This window comes from Pelophylax lessonae (genome assembly GCF_965119305.1).
Source record: "Pelophylax lessonae genome assembly, chromosome: 2".
NCBI classification, from domain to species: domain Eukaryota; kingdom Metazoa; phylum Chordata; class Amphibia; order Anura; family Ranidae; genus Pelophylax; species Pelophylax lessonae.
This window is the reverse complement of record NC_138769.1, coordinates 649,355,083-649,373,033: the sequence shown is the minus strand read 5'-3', so window position 1 is coordinate 649,373,033 and position 17,951 is coordinate 649,355,083. Positions and strand designations below refer to the sequence as shown.

Genomic DNA, 17,951 nt, shown 5'->3' with positions numbered 1-17,951 from the left:
TTTTTACTATTTATATATGTGTAAATGTGCTACTATTGTATCAGCTTTACATCCCACCACGTTTAAAGTGGAACATGGGCAAGAGCCCTGTAACTACCACTTTTTCGGGTACAACATTTTCTTTTTCAGTAAAGCAGATAGAAAAAGCCTAGAAAAACGTAAATGGAGCAAAGATGTCAATAAGAAATATTGATATTAATTGAGTTAAAAAGTATATATATATATATATATATATATATATATATATATATATATATCTATAAATACATACACTGCTTAAAAACATTAAAGGAACACTTTTTAATCAGAATACAGCATCAAGTCAATTAAACTCCTGGGATATTGATCTGGTCAGTTAAGTAAGTTAAGGGGGTTGTTAATCAGTTTCAGATGCTTTGGTGTTAATGAAATTAGCAACAGGTGCACTAGATGGGCAACAATGAGACAACCCGCAAAACCGGAACGGTTTTACAGGTGGAGGTCACTGAAATGTTTTTCCCTACTAATTTTTTCTGACTGTTTTTCACAAGTTTTGCATTTGGCTAGGGTCAGTGTCACTACTGGTAGTATGAGGTGATACCTGGACCCTATAGAGATTGCACAGGCAGTCCAACACCTCCAGGATGGCACATCAATACGTGCCATTGCCAGAAGGTTTTCTGTGTCTCCCAGCACAGTCTCAAGAGCATGGAGGAGATTCCAGGAGACAGGCAGTTACTCTAGGAAAGCTGGACATGGCCATAGAACCTTAACCCATCAGCAGGACCGGTAACTGCTCCTTTGTGCAAGGAGGAACAGGATGAGCACTGCCAGAGCTCTACAAAATGACCTCCAGCAGGCCACTGGTGTGAATGTCTCTGACCAAACAATCAGAAACAGACTTCATGAGGGTGGCTTGAGGGCCCAATGTCCTCTAGTGGGCCCTGCGCTCACTGCCCGGCACCGTGGAGCTCGATTGGCACTTGCCACCATTGAACGCCATACAAAATGCTGAGTACCATTTTGAGTTGCTGCAATGAAATTTCAGCAAAATGGACTAGCCTTCTGCATCATTTTTTTACTTTGATTTTTGGGGTGTCTTTGAGTTTCACCCTCTGTAGTTTGATCATTTTATTTCCATCAAACAATGTGGTATACTTTTGTTCCTAACACATTACCAAGTCCATATCAGTATAGATATAAAGCAGGGATCCTCAAACTACAGCCCTCCAGCTGTTGCGGAACTTCACATCCCATGAGGCATTGTAAAACTCTGACATTCACAGACATGATTAGGCATGATGGGAATTGTATTTCCTGAACAACTGGAGGGCCATAGTTTGAAGACCTCTGATATAAAGCATGATTTTTTTCCCAAATGAGATATTATGTGTTTTCAAAGTGTTCCTTTAATTTTTTTGATCAGTGTATATATATTAATTACACTATATTACCAAAAGTATTGGGACACCTGCTTTTACAGGCACATGAAATTTAATGGCATCCCAGTCTTAGTCCGTAGGGTTCAATGTTGAGTTGGCCCACCCTTGGCAGCTATAACAGCTTTAACTCTTCTGGGAAGGCTGTCCACAAGGTTTATGTCTATGGGAAGGTTTGACCATTCCCCCAGAAGCGCATTTGTGAGGTCAGGCACTGATGTTGTACAAGAAGGCCTGGCTCCAAAGGTGTTCTATAGGGTTGAGGTCAGGACTTTGTGCAGGCCAGTCATGTTCCTCCACCCCAAACCCACTCATCCATGTCTTTTTGGACTTCACTTTGTGCACTGGTCAATATCATGTGGAGGGGGGATTATGGTGTGAGGTTGTTCTCCAGGGGTTTGGCTTGGCCCTTTAGTTCCAATGAAGGGGACTCTTAAAGCGGAGTTCCACCCTGGATTTGTTTTTTTTTTTTAATACCCCCGGGACAGTCAGGGCTAGTGCATTCCACAATGGCTAGCCTCTGATCTGTCCCGGGTTGCACTTACCTGCAAGACGAAATACTTACCTTGCAAACGTCTTGTCCAGCGCTGCCATCTCAGATGTGGGCAGCTTGAAGCCAGCGCGTCCTCTTCGGCGTCTTCTTCCGCCTTCTGTGGTCCCACGATGCTCTGCGCCGGCCCCGACGTCACTTCCGGGTCGCGCGCGTCACCCCTCCACAGCTTCTGGGCATGCCCAGAAGCTGTTTAGAAGGGGATGACGCGCGCGACCCGGAACTGACGTCGGGGCCGGTGCAGGCGCAATGATTCCTGGGAGCTATGACGTCCAGCTCCCAGGAATCATTGCAGAGCCAGGAAGTGACGACGGGCCGCGGCCGAGGAAGGAGGAAGAAGGAAGTAAGGTAAGTATATTTTCTTCGCTACGAGGTAAGTAAAAAAAAAAAAAATATGCGATTATCCATTTCTTTTTCAGGTGACCCGGAGCGAGAAGATGGAGGTAAGTATAAAAATAGGGTGGAACTCCACTTTAAGGCGTCAGCATACCAAAACATTTTGGACAATTTCATGCTCCCAACTTTGTGGGAACAGTTTGGCTTGACTGGCCTGCACAGAGTCCTGACCTTAACCTGATAGAACACCTTTGGGATTTATTAGAATGTAAACTGCAAGCCAGGCTTTCTCGCCCCCATCAGTGCCTGACCTCACAAATGGGCTTATGGAAAAATGGTCAAACATTCCCATAGACACACTCAAAAAACTTTGTGGACAGCCTTCCCAGAAGAGTTGAAGCTGTTTTAGCTGCAAAGAGTGGGCCAACTCAATATTGAACCCTACAGACTAAGACTGGGATGTCATGAAAGTTCATGTGTGTGTAAAGGAAGGCGTCCCAATACTTTGGAAATATAGTGTATACACACACACACACACACACATATATATATATATATATATATATATATATATATATATATATATATATATATATATATTTTTTTTTAACTGTATTTTTTGTTTTAAACATAATCAATAAAGAAAGAAAATATTTACAAAAACACTATTGATTTTTTTAAGATCAAGTGAAGATCTGCTCCCACCACCCCATTGTAACAAACATTTTCTTATGCAGATACGACTCTAACAAGAACATTTACCCAACAGGTTAATTTCAAGGACAGTTTAAAGCCCAATTCTAGGAAACCTAAATATTATCCCTTGCAGTTGGTCTATGCCTGCATCTCAAGGATTAATTCTTCGTTTAGGCCTAGAGGACTTCTCTAGAGTAGTAAACTGCAGAGTAGTCTCTGCAGTTTATTCTCCCCTATGCTCCATCAGACTAAAGTCCTGAAGTCAACATGACCGACACAGGGTTTATAACTTTGCATTAGACAATCCAATGCTGGAGCATGGGGAGCGCCATCTGCTGGGGGAGTAGATATTTAGGTAAATGAAAATGCTTCTCTTCTCCCCTACATTAAGTGAGTAGTTAACCTTTGCGGGCTCAGCCCTACCGTTAGGGATCATTTTCAAATTTCTTGGAGTTGGGGTTTACTGTTACTACTGCACTTGGGCATAGGTTATTATTATGTTAGGGTAGAGGATCAGGGATATGGGTGCTGCAAGTGTTGGGGTTCACAAGGATGATGGCCTTTAGGGTTAGAATAAGGGTTGCTAAGGGGTTTAGGCTGGCCATACACTATGGTAATTTTGGTAATTTTCTGGTGAACAAGCTGAAATTCACTTGGTGGGTGGCCCTTTTGGCCACCTCCTGATCGACATCGTTCAATTGAAAAATGTTTGGGTATTTTGACAGTTGGAGGAGCTCCCAAAATACAATAGCTGCAGTGGGAGATTCGTCCATCTGTGCTGTTTAGTGTGATTGAGGAATCGGTTATATTTTTTTTCTTGCTCAGTTCCCAGGAAAGTGAAAAATCTTTAAGCATATGACCAGCTTTAGGTTTGGTTTACATCTATGCATGTTGTTAACATGCGCAAAATTGTGCACTTTCCAGACATGCACAGAAACACACTGCCCTTTAGCAGGTGCATGGTGGTGGCAATAATTGTTAATACCCACCATGCATCTGGAATCATGCACAAAAATATGGCACCATATGGTTCCAGCGCGGCACATTTTTGAAAAAGTTAGGCACTTATTTTTTGCATTTCTTACACGGAAATGAATGGGCTGCCCTAAACGCGACGATACGCAGGAAAGTGCCCGTGCTTGCCCAAATCCATACATGTGAACCAAGCCTTGGTGTGTATATTCATTCTAGGTAGGACACTGGTTGTGAGGGCAATACATGGATCATTATTGATTTTATCACAGCAAGAAAACTGTGGAATAACATTTAACATGGGTGTGGATAAATAAAAACTGGTACATAGTAGATGCTGGTGTACATCACAGCCAATCAAATTTTATCTTTCATATGCAAGGAAGTTCATCCATTTTCACTCCAACATGGCTGGCTTTGCCCCCAACGCCAGCTTCTGTAGGTCTCATTTGGAGTGGATGGAAATACATTGTTCAGCAATCCAGTGAGATTGCTGATCTTACTTTTTCTTCTGGCCACAACCCTGCACATTCCCTGCATGGCTGAAGAAAACCCCAGAGCGCAGTGAGGCTGATAGGCAGCCTATACAAGCAAACAACATTTGTCAGTTTAGTGTTACATAATAAAAATGCTTTCCAGGAACTCAGTAATAAAACTCTGCAACCACCTTTAACATCGCCTCTCCAACTTAGGATTTATTATAAACGATGTTTAAGCAAAAATTGCATTAAAAAACATGGATCTAAACACTATTTTCCCCAGAATTTGTTCTATAGCTCAAATTATGGAAGAAGGTCCATCGTGAGGGGGTCTGTATTGAGGGGGGTGGCTGAGAGGGGCGTCTGTACTGAGGGGAATTGAGGGCTTTATAAGGGAATCTGTACTGGGGAGAAATTGGGGGGGGGGGGGGGGATTTAAACTGGGAGGAGGGAGGGGCTCATATTTGGTTGTATTCTGTACCCTGAACTATTTGTGTTATGCACTCCTGAGCCCTGTCTGCATTTAGCACTCCTGACCCCTGCACTCTCTATGATAGGCACTCCTGACCCTGAAATCTCTGCATTGTGCAATCCTTACCCCTGTACTATCTGAGATATGCACTCCTAACCCCTGCGCTCTCTGTAATAAGCACTCCTGACCCCCATGTTCTCTGTGATAAGCACTCCTGGCCTTGAACTCTCTGCGTTACACATTTCTGAGCCCTACGTGCTCTGAAATACACACTCCTGACCCCTGCACTCTCTCTGATGCACACCTCTTACCCCTGCACCTTCTGCCTTACATTTCTGATCCCTGCACTCTCTGCAGTATGCACTTCTGGCCCCTGCGCTCTCTGGATTACATATTACAGAGCCCTGTGCTTTTTGTAATACATGCTCCTGCAGTCTCTGCATTGCATATTTCTGACCCCTGCACCCTCTGTGGTCTGCACTCCTGACCCCCTGCACACTCTGTGTAATATACTCCTGACCCCTGCATTCTCTGCAATATGCACCTCTGACTCCTGCAATCTCTGTGATGCGCACAACTGACCCCTGCATCTTCTGCGCTACATACTCCTGACCCCTGTAACGTCTGAGTTACACACTACTGAGCCCTGCACTGTCTGCAATATGCACTCCTGACCCCTGCCCTAGCTGTGTTATATAATCCTGAGCCCTGGGCTTTCTGCAATGCACACTCCTGCCCTCCCTGCACTGCATACTTCTGATTCCTAAACTCTCTGTGTTATATACTCCTGACCCCTGCACTCTCAGCAGTATGCACTTCTGGCCCCTGCACTCTCTGTGTTACATATTCCTGAGCCCTGAGCTTTTTGTAATACATGCTCCTGCAGTCTCTGCATTGCATATTTCTGAGCCTTGCACTCTCTGTGGTCTGCACTTCTGACACCTGCACTCTCTGTGTAATATACTCCTGACCCCTGCATTCTCTGCAATATGTACCTCTGACTCCTGCGATCTCTGTGATGCGCACAACTGACCCCTGCATCTTCTGAGCTACATACTCCTGACCCCTGCAACTTCTGAGTTGCACATTCCTGGGCCCTGCAATGTCTGCAGTATGCACTCCTGACCCCTGCCCTATCTGTGTTATTTAATCCTGAGCCCTGTGCTTTCTGCATATACACTCCTGTCCTCTCTGCACTGCATACTTCTGACCCCTGAATTCTCTGTGTTACATACTCCTAACCCCTGCACTTTCTGGGTTTCATACTCCTGACCCCTGCACTCTCTGTGTTACAAAAGCCTGAGTGCATTAAGGTAAGAAACTTTGAGCCTTTAGAACCACTTTAATTGTGGTGACTTTGAATTTTAATATTTAGGGGTTGATTTACTAAAGGCAAAAAGACTGTGCACTTTGCACTCTGTAAGTGCAATTGCGCCAGGGCTTAGTAAATGAGGTAAAGTTTCACTTTACAAAGAATACCCAATCACATGCAAGGAATATATAAAACAAAACAGCATTTTTGCTTGCATACGATTGGATGATAGAATTCAGCAGGACTTCTGCTTATTTACTAAGCTCTGGAGCAACTGCTCTTGCAGAGTGCAACTGCACAGTCTATTTGCCTTTAGTAAATCGACCCCTTAGTCTCTTCCTGTGCTCTGGAGCACATTCTTATGAGATATGAAATCATCTGAATTTTATCCATGTATTTTACTTTATTGATTATTGGAATATTAAGTTAAAAAAAAAAGATCAAAAAAAGAAAAAAAAAGAAAAAAAAGAAAAAAATTGTTCACTTGGTAAATGCACATTTCATGCAAAAGACGTGTCTATAACTAGGTGAAATTTCTGTTTGTGATTTCTGATTTTTAGGATAAAAATATAATGAGAAAAATACCTCATCCATCTTAGTGCATTGAGACTACTGATAAATGAGGTCCTTTTAAAGGGTCATATTTATCTAAATTGGACAAGTTAGTTATTTGAATGAACGATGATTTTTTAAATTCACATAAAAAAAGATAACACGTGGGGAGGGGGGTCCACAGTTAAAACCCACAACTGTCTTTTGCTCTAGTTTATAGGCAGGTGCGATGGACAACCTGGTCACAGGTGGAAAGGACTTCCCAAAGAGTAAAGTGAAAAAAAACACTAATATTATAACCATAAAAAGTCAGAATTGCACCACCGATCATTAGGTACAACCTAATAAAATAAGAACTGATAGATCCAGGAGCATCTCCTGCACATCCCACCAGCACAGCATGGAGGCACTTAATGTTCACCTCTTGAATAAGGAACAGGAATAAAAAACAGATGTTGAGCGGGACCCCTGCCAGTGCATGCCTTCTTTATCACTTATCTCTACTAAGTTACATTTAGCAATCATTTTATCACTTCTTCACTCCTAAATGAATCACCTTACACAAACCAGTTCTCCTGTCTCATTCTAAACATGACATTTTAGTCTGTGTATTCTTTTCTGGGGGTGAGAAGATAACAAGCCAGAGTAGTTTTAGCTCTCGCTGTTACATTTCTGAAGAACCAACCTGTTCCAAGTTGGCTAGAAGCAGAAAATCTGCGTTATAAATGTAAAACGTACAAATGTATGATGAGGTTGGCTACTGATATACATAAGTAATCAGTGGACTATAACAGGAATCATCTAGTTTCACAGATTTATGGAGGACTAGTACTACTTTATGCTTTGAAATAGCCTACATATGTTCCAAATGCTGGGATTTAAGAACCAAAGCCTCCTTTAACCACTTGCCTACAGTGCACTTTCACCCCCTTCCTGCCCAGACCGATTTTCAGCTTTCAGCGCTCTCACACTTTGACTGAGAATTACTCAGTCATGCAACACTGTACCCATACAAAAATTGTGTCCTTTTTTTCACACAAATAGAGCTTTCTTTTGATGGTATTTGATCAATACTGGGTTTTTTATTTTTTGTGCTATAAATAAAAAAAGACTGAAAATATCGTGAAAAAACGCATTTTTCTTTTTTTCTGTCATAAAATTTTGCAAATTAGTCATTTTTCTTCACAAATTTTGGCCAAAATTTATACTGCTACTTATCTTTGGTAAAAATAACCCAAATAAGTGTATATTATTTGGTCTTTGTGAAAGTTATAGAGTCCACAAGCTATGGTGCGAATCATTGAAAATTGATCACACTTGATCACACCTGATGTACTGAAGGCCTATCTCATTTCTTGAGACAATAAAAAGTCAGGAAAGTACAAATACCCCCCAAATGACCCCTTTTTGGAAAGTAGACATTCCAAGGTATTTAATAAGGGGCATGGTGAGTTTTTTGAAGTTGTCATTTTTTCCCACAACTCTTTGCAAAATGAAGATTTTTTTTTTTTTTTTTTTTTTTTTTTTACAAATTGCCATATTAACAGGTTATTTCTCTCACACAGCACATGTATACTTGCAACTACACCCCAAAACACATTCTACTACTCCTCCTGAGTATGGCGATACCACATGTGTGAGACTTTTTCACAGCCTGGCCACATACAGAGGCCTAACATTCAAGTAGCCCCGTCCGGCATTCTAGGAGCACAAATTACACATATAATTTCCTGACAACCTATCGCACTTTTGAAGGCCCTGGAGCACCAGGACAATGGAAACCCCCATAAAATGACCCCATTTTGGAAAGCAAACAGCCCAACGTATAATTTTTGAGGCATAATGAGTCTTTTGAATATGTCATTTTTTTCCACAAGTTTTTGGAAAATGTGGAAAGAAAATGAAAACACATTTTTTTTTACACAAAGCTGTCCATTTATGCAATATTTCTAACACATAGCATGTACATAGCAAAAATTGCACCCCAAAATACATTCTGCTATTCCTCCTGAGTATGGCGATACCACATGTGTAACACTTTTTCACAGCCTGGCCACACACATAGGCCTAACATCCAAGTAGCGCTTTACACAAAGTTGTCCATTTATCCACTTTAAGACTGGGCCTATTTTTGACACTTGGTGTTTACAAGCTAAAATCATTTTTTTTGCTAGAAAATTACTTGGAACCCCCAAACATTATATATTTTTTTTTAGCAGAGACCCTAGAGAATAAAATGGAGATCGTTGCAATATTTTTTATCACACCATATTTGCGCAGCAGTCTTCCAGATGCGATTTTTTTGAAAAAAATTCACTTTTTTGAATTAAAAAATAAGAAAAAGTAAATTTAGCACAATTTTTTTCCATAATGTGAAAGATAATGTTACGCCGAGTAATTAGATACCCAACATGTCATGCTTCAAAATTGCGCATGCTCACAGAATGGCGCCAAACATTGGTACTTAAAAATCCCCATAGGCAACATTTTAAAAATTTCTGCAGGTTACTAGCTTAGAGTTACAGAGGAGGTCTAGGGCTCAAATTATTGCTCTCGCTCTAACGATCGCGGCGATACCTCACATGTATGGTTTGAACACCGTTTACATATGTGGGCGGGACTTGCGTATGCGTTTGCTTCTGCGCGCGAGCTAACGGGGACAGGGCGCTTTAAATTTTTTTTTTTTTTTTTTTCCTATTTATTTTATTTATTATTTTTTTATTTTTACACAGTTTAAAAAAAAAAAAAAATGTTTTGATCATTTTTATTCCTATTACAAGGAATGTAAACATCCCTTGTAATAGAAATAGGCATGACAGGTCCTCTTTATTGTGAGATCTGGGGTCAAAAAGACCTCACACCTCACAACTACACTAAAAAAGAAAAGAAAAAAAAAAAATTGTTGAAAGAGGAAAAAAAAAAAAGCAAAAAAAAAAAGCGGCCCTTTAAACCGGTTGCTAGGCAACGTCTTTTGACGTAGCTCCGGTCCTCCAAGACCATAGAGTTGAGTGAGGGCCATCTTGCCCTCACTCGACTTCCTGTCTCTGAGGATCCGGGACCGGATAGTTTTCCCCGCTGCCGGCGGGTCCGGTAAGCTGGGAAAACGTCTGGGACGCGGCAGGAGGGGGGGGGGCACCTCTTCCCCTGCACCGTAAGGGTAATTCCGCGGCGAATCCGCCACTGGGACCACCCTTATCTGAAAGCCGACCGCCCGCCGTTTCAAAAAATACCGGGGTTATGGGGGCTATCTGCTGCCATAACCCCAGTATTTAGCTTTTAATGGCCGACGCATATAGTCGTTAGGCGGTCAGTAAGTGATTGCATGTATATGGCAAACAGGTGACGATGACTGATGGGGTGACAGGTGACGATGACTGATGGGGTGACAGGTGACAATGACTTATGGGGTGACAGGTGACGATGACTGATGGGGTGACAGGTGACGATGACTTATGGGGTGACAGGTGATGATGACTGATGAGGTGACAGGTGACGATGATTGATGAGGTGACAAGTGACGATGATTGATGGGGTGACAGATGACAATCACTGACGGGGTGACAGGTGACAATGATTGATGGGGTGACAAGTGACGATCACTGATGGGGTGTCAAGTGACGATGATTGATAGGGTGACAGATGACGATGACTGATGGGGTGACAGGTGACAATGACTGATGAGGGTGACAGGTGACGGTGATTGATGGGGTGACAGGTGACAGGCGATGGTCACTGATGGGTGACAGGTGACGGGCAATGGTGCACGGCGGTACTGATGGCAGTCTCTGGTGACCGGTGAACTTTAGGCTATGTTCACATGTGAGCGTAGCGATCACGGGCAGAATCACTGCGATTCTGCCCGTGATCCAGAAATCATTGCAAATTGCGGGGCGCCTGTGCGTTGCCCGTGATTTGCAATAGCACCCCAAACGCTGTGCGATGTTGCTGCGATTTCCGCCTGCCGAATCGCGGTAACATCACGCAAACAACGCATGACGCCCCAAAGAAGCTCTTGTACCTTTTTTGGGCGTCATGCGTTGTTTGCGTGATGTTACCGCGATTCGGCAGGCGGAAATGGCGGCAACATCGCACAGCGTTTGGGGTGCTATTGCAAATCACGGGCAACGCACAGGCGTCCCACAATTTGCAATGATTTCTGGATTGCGGGCAGAATCGCGGTGATTCTGCCCGCGATCGCTGCGCTCACATGTGAACGTTATGGGTATCAATTTCTGGGCACTGATGAGGTGACTGTTGGGTGACAGGTGACATTGGGGGGGGCTGAGGACTGTGTGGGGGGACCTTTATTTGTGTGATTTTACTTTTTACAGGGGTACAGAGCAGTAACTCACTATTTCTAGCTCTGCTCCCCTCACACCGGAAACTGTATGAGGGGAGAAGAGCTAGTAACACTGAGTTACTGCTCTTTGTTTACATTTTATGATCGGCTGTGAATGGATTCACAGCCGATCACATAGTAAACAGTCACTGTCAGTGACTGTTTACTACTGCCGGTGACAGCTGTGTTCCTACGGAACACAGTGCCACCGACATGACCGCGCTGCGCGCTCCCGATCGCGCATGCGCGGTCATCTCCCGGCCGCCTCCATTGTGATCGGCTGTGTCATTGGAACACAGCCGATCACGTGGGAAACAGCCACGCCCAGTGGCTGTTTCCCCCCTGCCGGTGACGGGGGGTGTCCCCGGGACACCCCGACACCGGCAGTGCACGGCGGCGCGCCCGCGATCGCGCGCCTGCCGTGCATTTCCTGGGTCACGTCATATGACGTCCGCCCAGGATAATAGCCGCACCGTCCCGCCGTCATATGACGGCGGGCGGGCGGTAAGTGGTTAAGAAGGAAAATCCTCCATATCTTTGAGGGTTAAAGAATGCGGAAATAATTTTTGCACTGTGATCTAAAATTTCCCAATGATGTTTACTTATGGCAATTATAGTGGCCATGGAAATGGTTTGATTTTATCCTGCTATTCATACAACCATTATTGTAATTGTTTAGTGGTGTGCACTGGGGCGTTATCATTCTGCAATATGGGAACATTATAACAGAACAATGTTTGCACCATAAGGTATGTACAGTAAAATGTCCTCATACTCCTTGGGCAGTATAAGAATAAAGGATAATAGTCATACCTACAAACCCCCATAAAATGGTTGTCCCTATCTTTATAGATCCCCCACCACATTTAACAGATAGCAACAGATATTGGGGGGAATTTATCAAACCTGGAGCAGATGTGCATGCCATGGCATCAGATTCTATTTTTCATTTTCAAAGCTTAAAGAAGAAGTAAAGCTTCCTCTGTACTTGTACCTACAGGTAAGCTTATGATAAGACTTACCTATAGGTACTGTAAATATCTTCTAAACGTGTACCGTTTAGGAGATATTTACTTTGCATGCAGCCAGTGACATCACTTGCGCATGTGTTCTGAAGGACCGGCCACCCGTGCTGTTTCTTCAGAGCCCTGTGTTGTGAACGACGCCACCCGTGCACATGCCCGAGAGTGATGTCATCGCGACTCCGGCCAATCAGATGGCCGGAGCACATGAACCCGTAAGGAAGACGGATAAACATGTTGTCCCATGTCAGCGGTGAGCAGGCGCCACTGCAGGGGCTTCGTTCTAAGGTAAGTATTTCATAATGAGCTAGTATGCATAGTAGCTCATTATGTCTTTCTCTTTCAGGTTTTTATTTTTTTTGGAGCTGGAGAGAGTCCAGAGAAGGGCAACTAAACTGATTAGGGGATTGGAGGACCTTAATTATGAAGAGCGTCTGCAATCGCTCGATTTATTCTCCCTGGAAAAGAGACGCCTGAGGGGGGACATGATAGCAATTTATAAATATCTCAATGGGGGATCTCAGCTTAGAAAAAAAAGCTGTTCAGTCGAAGGGATTGCATGAGGACAAGAGGGCATACAATGCGATTAGAGGAGAAGCCTTTTAACCTCAGGCAACGTGGGGGGTTCTTTACTGTTAGGGCTACAAGATTGTGGAATTCTCTACCACAAGAGGTGGTTTCTGCGGGAAGTATGGTGGCTTTCAAAAGACTCTTGGACATACATCTCAAAGATCAGGACATTCAGGGCTATGTGAGATGATTACAGCCACACACACCTACACAGGTTGAACTGGATGGACTATTGTCTTTTTTCAACCTCACCTACTATAACTATGTAACTATGACTAGTGTCCCATTATTGGTGTGAGTGGGAGGAATAGTGCCTCGAATCAGTGAAGGAAGAGTGACCAAAGGGCCAGGTAAAGGCATGCCTAGGGCCACAGTTTGGAGAACCCTGTTCTACACCAACCCAACTTAAGACACAATCAGACCCCTAGAAAAGCTCCATGGGGGACATAGCCTTTCATTTTTCTGCTCTCTTGTGGCCTCACCATACCCTCCGTTCTACTCTCTTGCACATACTGGCCTCATCATACTTTCTGTACTCCGCTTTTGGAAAACCTGGTCTCATCATACTTTTCACACTCCACACTCCTGCATAACCAGGCCTCATATACCTTCCACACTCCTCTCCTGCACATACTGGCCTCATCATACTTTCTGCACTCCTCTTGTTGAACAACTGTCCTCATCACACCTTCCACACTCCCCTTCTGCCTGTCCTGGCCTTTTCCTACTTTCCACACCCCTCCACCACATGTCCTGGCCTCATCATACCTTCCACACTCTTCTCCTGCACATATTGATCTCATCATACTTTCCACATTCCTCTCCTGCACACACTGCCTACATCATATTCTCTGCACTCCTCTCCTGCACACACTGCCTACATCATATTCTCTGCACTCCTCTCCTGCACACACTGCCTACATCATATTCTCTGCACTCCTCTCCTGCACACACTGCCTACATCATATTCTCTGCACTCCTCTCCTGCACACACTGACTCATCATATTCTCTGCACTCCTCTCCTGCACACACTGCCTACATCATATTCTCTGCACTCCTCTCCTGCACACACTGCCTACATCATATTCTCTGCACTCCTCTCCTGCACACACTGCCTACATCATATTCTCTGCACTCCTCTCCTGCACATACTGACTCATCATATTCTCTGCACTCCTCTCCTGCACATACTGACTCATCATAACCTCCACACTTCTCTCCTGCACATACTGACTCATCATATTCTCTGCACTCCTCTCCTGCACACACTGCCTACATCATATTCTCTGCACTCCTCTCCTGCACATACTGACTCATCATAACCTCCACACTTCTCTCCTGTACATACTGTCCCTGTCACCCCTCATTTTTTACATTTTTGCCCTAAAAAGAGCCCAATCATAGCTCACTAAAACAATTAATTTTTCAGTTCTTGAAGCAATTGGCAGCCTTTCAGACTTCACTTCTAACTACTCTATTTACTGAAATTTGATTGGTTGCCACAAGTTATTACAATGTACATATTATTACTGTTCCTAGTAATGCCTTACTGATTAAAACCAAATATGTACAATCCATACCATCTCCAGGGTCAATGATCTCCACCGTTGTCACTTCTGGAAACTCCAAGGCCGCCATGACAGGCTCTGACAGTACTATCTGGAAGGTTTCAGACTGTTCATACTCTCCATCAGTCAGGATGCGCACTCTCCATGTTGCTGTAGTTTGGCCTGGATTAAACTGGACTTGTTTCTGAGCCTTCCCTCTGAAGTCTTTATCCTTTTCTGCTGTGCCATCCACGGTGCCAATACCTGGAAAAGAAGTGCACATTGCAAAATGTCATAAGTCTGCCTGATTTGTTGTGACCAGAAGATTTATTTTTTCGATATATAATTAAATTGAAACCCCAGGCAGATATAAAAGACAAATGAATGTAGCTCAGTATTCAATATTAAATTATTAAATATATTTTGTGTGGCTTGATTTTAACTAGGTTTAATCCCTTTTAATGCAGAACTTAGCATGGGTAAAACTTAGAACCAATCAGAGTCAGATGAGCCATGCAAATATGCTGAGAAGGAGCAAGCTGAGAGGAGGAGAAAACGGAGTTATCAGAGAGATAACCCTATCAGTCTCCTACTGCTCCTTAACCACTTCCCACCCAAGGACGTACCCGTACATCCTTGGGTTTCAGTGGTTACACCGGGATGATGCCTGCACCTACAGACATCATCCTGGTACTATTGTTTGCAGCCGGTCCCACCCCCTTCCCGTCTCTCTCGGGCTCTCTGGTCCCATTGAGCGCTGTGGACGGCGACGATGGCTGTCTGGTACAGAGAGAGAGAAACTGACATCGTTCTCCTTTCTCTGTAACCCTGGAAACCAGGAACGACGAGTATTCGTCACTTCCAGTTCCGCCCCTTTGTTTACCTGGCCACCAGTGGCCAGGGAAGCAGCCGATCAGACGGATCTCGGTCTTATCGGCTGCATGGGGGGCCAGAGGAGAGATCTGGGGTCTAATAGACCCCAAATATCTCCATAAAGAGGACCTGTCATGGCCAATGCTTGTGAAAGCAATAAAGTTTGTACAAAAAAAAGTGTAAAAAAATTTTTTTTGTATAAAACAAATAAATAAAAGAAAAAAAAGATGTAAAGCGCCCCCACCTCACTGTGCTTACGAGCAAATGCGAACGCATACGTTACTCCCGCATGCATATGTAAACGGTGATGGCACCACACATGTGAGGTATTGTCGCGAATGTCTGAGCGAGAGCAATAATTCTAGCACCAGACCTCCTATGTCACTCTAAACTGGTAACCTGTAAAGGCGTTTAAAGCGTCGCCTATGGAGAATTTTAGGCACTGTACTTTGCCGCCATTCCACAGACAGAAGCAATTTTAAAACGTCTCATGTTAGGTTTCTATTTACTCGGTGTAACATCATCTTTCCCATTATACAAAAATATTGGGCTAACTTTACGGTTTTGTTTTTTTTTTATTCATGAATGGGGGTTTTTTTTTTCCAAAAAATTGCGTTTTTAAAACTGTTCTGCACAGTGCCTCCAGGTTGCCATATTGCATTGAATTTTGCAGATGATTACAGCACTGCAGATTGCAAAGTAAAGGTCATTTTAATGACATTCAATAACAGTATGACTTGTGTAGCAATTGTATAAGCTATATACTGTATATATTTTTTATATTTGCTATTTTTCCCCCCACGAAAGTCAAGTTACCCTCTAAGTCTGTAATCACACTTGAATGTGATGAGTTTTCATGAGCTTTGAAGAATGTATTTCACATATTTACTTGACAGGCTGGCTCGGCTGCGGGAAACGATGTAGGGGTACGTCGGTCGTGGGAGTGGTGCTGGTGGGCGAGCGCGCGCCGATTGGTGGCACGCTTCCGCTCCCACTAGGCAGCAGAAATGCCAATTCATGGGACCGCCGGCTGCGATTGCCGCCGGGCACCCGCAATCGCTCCCCGCTGAGAGAGAAGGATGGCCTGCTGTTGGAAACAAAGCTGACCGTTCTTCTCTCTGAAATGATCACAGAGCGCCTGTGATCCTTCTATATAAGATCACAGGTCTCTATGATCATTTCACAAGTCCCTCCCCCTACAGTTAGAAAACACTCACATAGGCTTACACTTAACCCTTTGATCACCCCTAGGTTAACCCCTTCCCTGCCACTGTCATTATTAAAGTATCAGTGCATATTTTTAGCACTGATTACTGTAATGTCACTGGTCCCCCCAAAAGTGTCAAAAATGTCAGTTAGGGGTCCGATCTGTCCTCCGCAATGTCGCAGTCCTGCTAAAAATAGCAGATCGCCGCCATTACTAGTAAAAAAAACAAATAAATAAAAATTACATAAATCTTTCCCCTAGTTTGTAGACGCAATAGCTTTTGCGCAAACCAATCAAAATACGCTTATTGGGATTTTTGTTACCAAAAATATGCAGCAGAATACAAATTGGCCTAAAAGGATGAAAAATTTAGATTTTTAAATTTTTTGGGGGGAATCTTATATAGCAGAATGTGAAAAAAAATTTATATATTTTTTTCAGAAATGTCGCTCCTTTTTTGTTTATAGCTCAAAAAATAAAAATCGCACAGGTGATCAAATACCTCCAAAAGAAAGCTCTATTTGGGGGAAAAAAGGACATCAATGTTATTTCGGTACAATGTCACATGACCTTGCAATTTTGCATTAAAGTAATGCAGTGCCATATTGCAAAAATGGCCGAATGGCCTGGTCATTAAGGGGGCAAATCTTTCTGGTCCAGAACTGGTTTTAAAGAAATATCCACTATATATTTTGATGCTTGCATTGAGATCAACTTCAATCTAGCAGCAATTTGATACAATTTTTTTTCTTACAGGAGGAAATATCTGCGTAACTGGCATGGCATTGCATCATGTTTGTTAGTTAATGTTCACCACAATCACTATGTTAAGAGAAAATTTCCTTACAAAGTGAACAGCATATTTTTCTATTGAAATCAATCCCATAGAATTTAGTTTCCCAAGCGCCACTGGGGACCTAGAGATAAAATTTCAGCTCACATACAAACCAGAAAAAAACGCCCCCCCCCCCCCCCCCCCAACTAAGCCAGGTAAAAGTAAACTGCCTATATTTTTGTCCCAATCTTTCAAACATTGCCAGTTGTAGAGCTTCATAGTTTAGCTATAAAACTATTCAATTACAATAGGGACCCTCATAGATATACAGAAATTGTGTATGTCAGCATACACTGCCACTATCACCCAGGCAGCGGTAAAGCATCTGTCATAGCCGGATTATACTGCATAAGCTGGACTGGTATACACTATGGTACTACAGACACAATACATTTACTTTAAAAAGCTGTCTGAAACACGCTCGAAGGTTTACTTTGACATTTTACAAAATACTTTGTAAAATCTTGCTGGAAAAAATGCTGGAATGGAATTTTCCCCAGAGATTAGTGAATGAGGTGAAGCTCTGCTGACTTTCATCATCCAATTTTCTGCAATCAAAAAGTGTTTTTTTTTTTCATGCAAGTGATTGGGTATATTTTGGGTATATTTTGCAAAGTGATTTTTAACCACACTAAGGCTCCATGTACACGGAACGTTGTTAAAAGTCCCTTTGAATGCTGGAATTTTTAGGACGTTTGAAACGTCCGTTCGGTTGCGTTTGTACCCGCGTTTAGCGGGGGTTTAGCGGCGTTTGCGTTTAGAAGCGTTCC

The 17,951-nt window shown here is 43.2% G+C and overlaps 1 protein-coding gene across 1 annotated transcript in view; it reads right to left on the bottom strand.

The window, feature by feature from the left end:
* The window catches only part of FREM2 (FRAS1 related extracellular matrix 2), a gene marked incomplete at its 5' end in the record, with an annotated part of 315,063 nt that overhangs the window by 142,488 nt on the left and 154,624 nt on the right, over window positions 1-17,951 (bottom strand). Inside the window, one exon of the mRNA XM_082244593.1 lies at window positions 14,300-14,530. Within this exon, the coding sequence (XP_082100719.1) occupies window positions 14,300-14,530 (231 nt within the window). The remainder of the gene's footprint in view (window positions 1-14,299; window positions 14,531-17,951) is intronic.